An 8,637-nucleotide genomic window follows, 5' to 3' on the forward strand; every position below is an offset into this window, starting at 1 on the left:
GTCTGAAGGTGCTGTTGGTGGCGTATGGGATTCAGCAATGACAGTTGGTAGGACAAAGCTGACAAGGTTGTGCCATGCACAGGTACACGTAGACACCTCAGAGCTTGCACAGTGAAAGCAGCAGCTAGCCTAGAACCAGAACTGAAAGCCATCTGCTCTGCTGCCACCCCAGCGACTGCAGAGAGGGGAGGAGCAGAAACAGCAGGGAGAAGCAGGCATTTGGGTTTTGACTCAAGGTTAAAGGAGGGTCAGTGTAATTGTAACTGTCTCTGGTACCTTCTATTGGCAAAAACTTTTCAGAAGGAAACTCATTTGCCTTCTCTATCATCCTTGGTCACACCAGGGACAAACCACCTGAAGTTAACTGATGTCCTGTCAAATCACAGAATCACAAAATCCACGTTGGAAGGGACCTCAAGGATCATCTGGTCCAATCTGTCTTAGCAAAGTATGACTTTTGTTGGTTTCACTGGACATATTAATATGGATTCAGCTGCCTCCACTATAAAGATGCATTAAGGTGAGCTTTCTGAAGAGATTAGGTGCTCCCTGAGCTGTCATTTCAAATGTCTCATAACAATCTTGTACAAACAATGAAGAGAGGAGAAACTACTTGTTAGCAGGTCGACTCTTACAGCCTGGCTCCACAGAACACCACAGAGATTATCTCCAAGAAGATAATCTCTGTAAGCTCTCCAGTGTGGCACATGTTCACAGTGGAAGAAAATGGACATTTTAACCCTTCCACAGCAAATATGCCTCTGCCTTTACCTCCTGATGCATTCTGTTGCCAAACACTGCATTCATCTCCAAGCACATGACATCTGCTGAGCTCTGGAGCAGGGCTCTTGTTCTCCAGATGCATCCAGTTATGATGTAACTTTGCACATAGAAGAGAGACTCTGGAAGAAACCCAATTTTAACACTCTATATTGAGAGTGCCCAGAGCAACCTCATGTCCCAGTACTCTTACTACCTGAGACATCTGAGCAGTGCTCAAGTGTCTTTCAGTATACGAGCAGTGGAAGGGCACTGGTAGATGAATGCAATCCATATGGATGACATCACTAATAAATCAGGAGCTGGGATTAATCACTTGTTCATTGTATGAAGGGCAGTGAGGAGAGTGGTGATGGGATTTTCCCATCTGACTGACAGATGAGGTACCTGATGCCATTCCCTCTGCAGCTGCTGCAGCACAGTCACACAGGGGCCAGACAGGTTGATAGGCTAATGCCACACTATTGGACTACTGTGTATTGAGACAGGTTGAGGGTCCAAGACAAATAAAAAGGAAAAAATAAAGAATAAATAAGAAAAAAAAAAAAAAAAGAGCTAAACATTTGGGTCACAAGAGTCTAAATGATCATGCTGTGAAGTCATTGTTATGGAGGCATTTGAAGCTTACCAATCCCCTAGAGTCAGCCATTCCTCTATGAATCCTTCAGTCTAATGCTTGCTCAGAACAAAACAAGGGAATAACAGTTACAAACACGAAACAACACAGAAGTGTAGTTTCCAAAAGAACAAGGAAAGTGTTGAAACCCTTCAAAATTGAACACCTTGGTGCCTTTCACAGGGCTCTCTTTAGCCAGTAACACAGGTCGCATGGATAAAATACCAAACCTTTCCTCTTCCAGCAGCAGAGATCTCATTCTGCTGCCCACAGAAACACATAATCACATTCTTCCCAGTAGAATCAGCTTGCAGTTCTAAAACCTTTGGATGCCCCAGTGAGTTTCCTCATAAATACTTCTTAGTTTGAGATAAGGTGGGCTCAATAGGGCTAAAATCTTGTAAGCAAGTTCGTGTTATGAAAGACTTCTGTGGAGTTCTGCAGAGACTAACTGGTTGTTAGTTACATCCAAGTTACTGGATGTTCACCACAAAAAAAACAGAGAATCCTCACCCTTGCTTTAATGGCAGCATTTCCAAATGCAAAACTCACTCTGGAGATGATTTAAAAAACCCAAAACATCTGTTCAGCCAAAAAATACATCATTTCTATTTAGTGATGTTTAAAAATGAACCAGAAGTCATCCCGGGGCAGGAAAGGAGGAGGTCAGGTTTTTCATCCATGCAGTATTACCTTTTTTGCCCTGTCATGTATTACAGAAGAGACTCTCCTCCCTGTGAGCAGTGTTTCAGCCCTGTAAACCATCTGCTGGCCACCTCGCACTCATCTCACACAAGAAAAGGGAGTGATTTTCCTTTTGTACTGAGCACTGAAGTGAAAGCCAAGAGCCCCTTGGTTCTAATCCCTGTTTCATCAGCAACAAAAAGGCCTCATTTCTAGCAACATCAAGTGCCCCACTGATGGCTCTGACCTGTAAAAGGGGGGCAATAGTGTATCTGTTTTAACAGGGTAGACAACTGAGTCCTTAAGGTTGGCCTGATCAGCACTACCTGAGCAGTAGTTTACCATGTGGTGCTGCTGGGCAGGAAAAGCAGAGATGCCCATGCCACCAGGGAGGTGACAGCTTGCCTCTAGCTCCCACAGGCATTTTGCATGGGGTACAGAATTATAGCACAACTATCACCAGCATCTTTTCTATCCTATTTGTTCTACTGACTCAGTTGAAGCATCATTGGCGGTTTCAATACAGAGCTGAAAGGCTAACCCACTCCACCACATACACAGAATCCATGCAGGTAGCACACAAATCCACAAGACAGGAGCACAGACAGCACGAAGGAACTCAAGCAAATGGTTAGGGATAATGGCAGCTGTAGGAATAAACCCCAGATGAACCAGCTTACCTTCACTTTGCTGGCTCCCTGCACTGCCGCTACCATAGCTAAAGCCTGGGTCTTGGTACGCTGGTGGAAAACACGGAGGGGGCAGAGGATACTGATAGGGGTATCCTTGGCCTAATGGCCAGGGAGCAGCAGGATGTGGAAGTGGAGCAAGGGTATCCTGATCTGAGGCTCCGCTGGAACCATTGTTAAGGTTCAGTGCAGCCATATCTGGAAAAGAGAGACAAGGTGAAGGCTCTGTCCTTACCCAGCAGCTGGCTCCTGCACGCTAACAGTGGTTGACAGAGTGTGGTGAGGGGCCAGAGGGACTCAGCCTCCAGGGATCACTCAAAATACTGCCAGACATCCGTATCTACCACTGATACCAAGGTATCTTTGCAGCATTTCCATGAGTCGAGGAGGAATCATCCCCATTTTACGGCTTGGAATCTGAGTGTGACTGACAAGCAGGAAGCCTGTGGCATCACCGGAAATAAATCCTGCTTTCCTGAGTCCCAGTGCAATGCCCTGTTTGCTGAGTTCATCCTTCTTTTCCTAGTGGTCTAACAGGAACCACCAACCACTTGCCATGCAACTTCAGAACACCCACTTGTGAACTCCTATAGGATTCTCTCTCTTGTGTGCATCCTGTGAGCACAGAACAGACCACACACACCTCATTGCCCTTCACGGATGGGGAACTTACTGCCACAGAGGTCTCCAAAGACGTAATAGCACTGTTCTGAGAAGGTGATTTTGTTCACAGTGTGCCTGAGGTAGCCATGTTTTAACATGCTGCTGGCATATTTTCGTGCCTCCCGTCGGTCTTTGAAGCCTTCCACGTGTGTGTAAAGCCAGTCAACCACATCTGCTCCTAAAATGAGAACAGGAAGAGAAGATACAGGATCAGCGGAGGCAAATCGAGCTTTTTTGGGTTTCTAATGCTCACGTTATCACACAGCCCACTAGTACTGAACATAAATATGAACAGGCAGCAACCTTGTTGCAAAGAACTTAAAATATTATATTAAAGACTCAGCCCAACTGCTGTATTAGTCACCACCAAACATCAATAAAGAAAGCAAAGAATCATCTTGCATCCAGTTGAATACCACATTAACAGCGACACCAAATAAGCACACAGCAAATGTTATAGTTTCACTGTTCAGCCCTTTCCGAGCTGCAGTAATGAAAATGACACAGGATTTACAGAACAAAAGTGACTGGAGAGTCACCTTCCTCCAAAGACCTTGCCTTTCTCAGCAAAAAGTAACTGCAACCCAGACTGACTAAATGTGAGCACAGTTCAGGTCAGAGGGCAGTCAGAATCAAAGGGCAATTTTAATTAAGATGCTTTATTAAGGCTGTGTGCCTGGCTGGAACTGGAATTACAAGGCTTGCTGCCCTGCTGCTGAACTTGGGACGATTGCTAGAGCCACAAATGGAAAACCTGTAATAAAACAAGTAAAGGTGAAGGACCAGCAGTGTGTGGGCATGAGAAACGTGCAGCAGCTTTGGCTATCCAGGTTCAAACATGAGCTATTAGTTCTTTTCTGCCACACTTAGGAGCTGTTCACAAATACCAAGTCGAGGGAATACAAGAGGTCATAGACAGGGAAAATAAAGTTCATCTACAGATAGTTTCTTCAGCCTATTTCCATAACCCCCAGTGGTCTCTTCCCCTCAGCATCCCTTTGAGCTGCTTACCTATCACTGCATTGGAGATGGTAATTTTCAACCACATTCTGTCCCGAATTTCAAGGCCTGAGTCTGGTAGCTGCATCACCTTGACAATAGTAGCCATGTCACTCTTCACAGTTAGGGGAGATTCTTCTAATTCTAAAAGAGAGAAAGGTTACATGCTTCCTTGAAATGCAACAGGCCTGAAAACAGCTTCTCAGCTCCTGGTTTGGAGGAAACGTTTCCAGACGTTTCAGATGCAAAACCAGACCCAAAGGTTCCCAAATGCACCCTCATCAATGGCACCAATTATAAACTTCACACCAATTCTTCAGAGATTGTGCTCAGTGCAACCAGTTCCATCACTGAGATGCTGAGTCCCTACATGGTTTGACTTCAACCCATCACTGCCACGAACAGCCTCTGCCCACCCAAGAGTTCAGCGCACTGAATGCAAAACTCTGTAGGACAAGGTTTTCTGGCTTGTTGTTTAGCTTTTGGGTTAACTGTCAGGAGTAATGCCCAACTGCATGGAGAAAGATGACAACCACGTCTCAAACAATCTCCATTTGGGTACTTTAAGAGTTGGACATCAGCATAATTGGGGAGAAGTGAAATTAGAACAGAAAGCTTCCATCATCAGGGTAAAGGCTAGTGGTTTCCTCCAAAATAAACCTTCCAGGATCCCAATGGTGGCAGCTTTACAAGGTAACAACTCACTCAGTGCAGCATTACTTTGCCCTGCATCTTTCTTGCAGAACACTTAAAACACTGCTGCTCCCAACAGCAGCCATCAGTGCTCCATCCATATTTCACACACTTTTAAGGCAGAGCTGCCTCACCACGGGCTTCATACTTTGCTTATCAGTTTTCATAACAGAAGCAGAACAACAGGGCTCAGATTCACCCTGTTCAACTGAGGTGCCTACCAGAGGAGCCTAGTTCCTTTAGAAGCTCCTTCTCTACCATACATAGAGGCAAAGTGGCATCTAATATTGAAAGCCCAGTTTAAGACCCCACCAGCCTTGTGTTCTGCACTGTACTCAACCATCCTGACTATATTCTTTGGATAGAGCACCTCCTTCCTGCTCCCATCTTCTCAGTCCTAGAAAACTCCTGTTGAGCATGTGTCCTCTGTGTTTGCAGTTCAGACCCCTCTAGCAGGAATTCAGAAGCCCTCCTCCCCTCCCTTCTCCCAGCTCCCCATATCACCCACCTTTCAAAAGCACAAAGGAACATATTTTGTCCTTTTCCAGCAACCCAAAACTTTGATAAGAGGCACAACAAGCGTGAAGCAATGAGAGCTGAAAATGCTTCTTTCAATATGTGTGCTGCTAAAATGCATGAAAATATCCCAGAGCACCTCTGCACGCAGTTTCAATACTTCCAAAGCTTGAATGAACACAGTTTGCTTTTGCTTTAAGTTAGTTTGGTTAGTGGCAAAAAGCAACATGTTTGGGGGGAAAAAAAACCCAACACACCAATATTCAAGTAAAGCATGTGGGGAGCAATAGATTGTATTTTCTTGGACACCTGTGATCTGCATATAAAGAACAGCACTGGCCAAGGCAGAGTCCCACACTCACAAACCACTGCAAGAGAATATTCCCCTGCATCAGCCAGAACACTGCTGAGGAACAAGATACTTCTTAAAGCAGTAATTACTATGAAACACCTCAGTCTGCCTTGGTTTGCACAGTCCTGGTTTTGAAGGCCCCAAGATCTCAGCTACTTTAATCACTAGCACCAAAGTGATGGTGGCTGTGCAAAGGTTTCAGATATAACTTCGCTTTGGATCCAGAGGCTACAGAGCAAAGGAATGCCCGTCAGAAGGGAAGCAGTTATTTAGTCCATTCCCATTATCCTGGCCTTGCTATACAGAGTAAACCAGCAGACATTCACAACACTTAAACCAAGGAGCCATGAATAGACTTCTCTGACTCCATTAATTCACTGCTTTCCCTTTCACAGCCAGACACTGTAGAACAGATACGATATTTGCTTCAAATACCAGTGACTGTGGCCTCAGAGGATCTGAAACAGGGAATTTTGCACTGAACATGGAAAGTTAGACACCCCCATCTCTTGGTTCTCTGAGATATCAGTGCACAGCCTCTCCTCGCCTCTCCTTTCCTCCTCCATTCCTCCCCAGCTCTGTCTTTCCTGCCAAAGAGGTTCACACGACAGGTACACTTTGTACCTGGGGCCCCGGGGTGCTGCCTGCCCTGTCTGGGGGGTAACAGGACCCAACTGTGTTAAGCAGAGGGTCACAATAAAGCTCAGGGCTCCTCTATGTTTTCTTGCATTCAGGAAAGGAAACATTGTCAGTCACTGGCATAGAAATGAGAAGCTGTCTCCAAAATGTGGTTCCGCTCCCAAATAACCTTTATTTTTAAAGTACGATTGAGGGGGACATTACATTTGTTTCTTCCTTGTTCAATTAATTGTAAAAGTATAAAAAAAAAGGCTATGTGAACACCAGTGGAAGGTTTCCTACGTGATACACCACTACCATTGTTACCCAGTGACATCTACCTGCAGGAAATCATTTCAATCCATTAAAAACCAGTCAAATGCAAGGAGGACGCTCTCCCGTTCATCTATGGGGATAAAGTTGGAGACCTGCCTTGTAGCTATAAAAGGGACCAGAAGCCACCTCATCCTGCACGTGAACGTTGGCAGAACACCACTGCCTTCACTTCTGACCTTTAGAGAAAGGCTTTATGCTCCCTGTAAGAATCAGAGATTTAAGAAAGCATTCAAGAGTTGTGTGGTGCTGCTGGTTTCATGGTGCTGTGGCCGGGGTTGGGTTGTGCACAGCTCTGCACTGCTGGCCCCGAGCAGAAGGCACCTGCCCTGTGCTGGCCGCAGTGTGACTTACTTTCCGACTCGGGAATTGAGCTTGTTAGTGAGGAGCTGGTAGATGTGGTGATGCTCATGGAGGGGCTCATACCGTAACGGGGGTACGCTCCCGTCATGGCTGTGGTATGAGAGATCCATGCTGCAGGGTCAATTGGCCTCACTGGTTCAGCTGCAAAACAACCAGGAAGGGAAAAAGGGAGACGTGGAGTCAGCTCAGCAGTAAACACTGAGACCTAGAGTAGAAGGAATGGTTTAGGGTACACAAGTCCTGATAGCACAGCTGAGACAGCCCCAGCACAAGGGAACGAAAAGCACCTTGCCAGCAGTAGCTGGATTCCTCTAGCAATTGGCTATAACATAACAGGCTAAACCCATGACATTCCTGTTCCTGTAACTGCAGTAGGAGTAAGGTCTTCCCTTGCGTGGGAAAGAAGCTATGAGTCCAGTACTAATATTTCACTATTATTCCATACAATGAGATAGAGATTCTCATTTTGCCATGAGTGAAGTACTACCAAATGCTTTGCCCCAGCTGATGGGAAGTTCTCTCCCTGCTTCTAAGGGTCTTGGATCCAGAATAACCACTCAGAAGGTGGTGAATCTTCTGCTGAAGGTGAATGAGAACAGCAGCTCTAGAGCTCTCTATTTGCAGAGATGAGGCATCAAGGACTTCCCCTCTCAATGTTTTCAGCAGCCACAATGAAACCTTTTAGGACTGGAACAGTCTTTCAAAACAAATAGGCAAGACATATAAAGACCAGTTGAGTGTCACTGAAGAGTGAAAATTACACCCAGACCTTAAGAAGAGCCACAAAGCAGGCAAGTTTTAAAGCTGGGACTTTTCTTGTGATTCCTAAGGACTGCAACTGGGTGAGCTCCCAGAGTCTGCACCAGTCCATTGCACTAATTTCAATGGACAATGCTAGCCCCATCTTCTTGGAAGGACTGGTAACAGGCTGGTTTCAATATCCTAAGCAGAGCACTCACCAGTAGGAGGCACCTGTGTTTGACACTTGAGCACAGATCTTTTATAGCTCCTGAGAGGTTTAGGAAGCCGCAGGTTTTAAAACTAGATCACTTTCAAGAGGTTTTGTGTACATCAAACAAAGTTGTTTGCTTCTAATTTTAAAAATACCCAGTTACAACTCTTTTTAAGAAGTGTACGTGGACAAAATGAGGCTTTTTAACACTTAGGTATAGTTATCCTCCAAATCTTCTATCAGTTGCAAGGTTAAGATCATGAGGATATACCCATGAGGTTAAAGAGCTTGATCCATTGCGATGTGTATCTCAAACCCCTGCCTCCCAAGCAAAAAGCAAACAAATACAACCCAACTTAAAAGTATCAAACGTGTAGGG

General features: G+C 45.3%; 1 protein-coding gene across 1 annotated transcript in view; it reads right to left on the reverse strand.

The window, feature by feature from the left end:
* Window positions 1-953: 953 nt before the first annotated feature.
* DVL1 (dishevelled segment polarity protein 1) overlaps window positions 954-8,637 on the reverse strand; it is a gene marked incomplete at its 5' end in the record, with an annotated part of 42,719 nt that continues 35,035 nt past the window's right edge. Inside the window, 5 exons of the mRNA XM_010013886.1 lie at window positions 954-976; window positions 2,761-2,967; window positions 3,443-3,610; window positions 4,444-4,575; window positions 7,298-7,447. Coding sequence (XP_010012188.1) covers window positions 954-976; window positions 2,761-2,967; window positions 3,443-3,610; window positions 4,444-4,575; window positions 7,298-7,447 — 680 coding nt within the window. The remainder of the gene's footprint in view (window positions 977-2,760; window positions 2,968-3,442; window positions 3,611-4,443; window positions 4,576-7,297; window positions 7,448-8,637) is intronic.

The sequence above is a fragment of the Nestor notabilis genome, unplaced genomic scaffold (genome assembly GCF_000696875.1).
Source record: "Nestor notabilis isolate BGI_N333 unplaced genomic scaffold, ASM69687v1 scaffold15814, whole genome shotgun sequence".
Lineage (NCBI taxonomy): Eukaryota > Metazoa > Chordata > Aves > Psittaciformes > Psittacidae > Nestor > Nestor notabilis.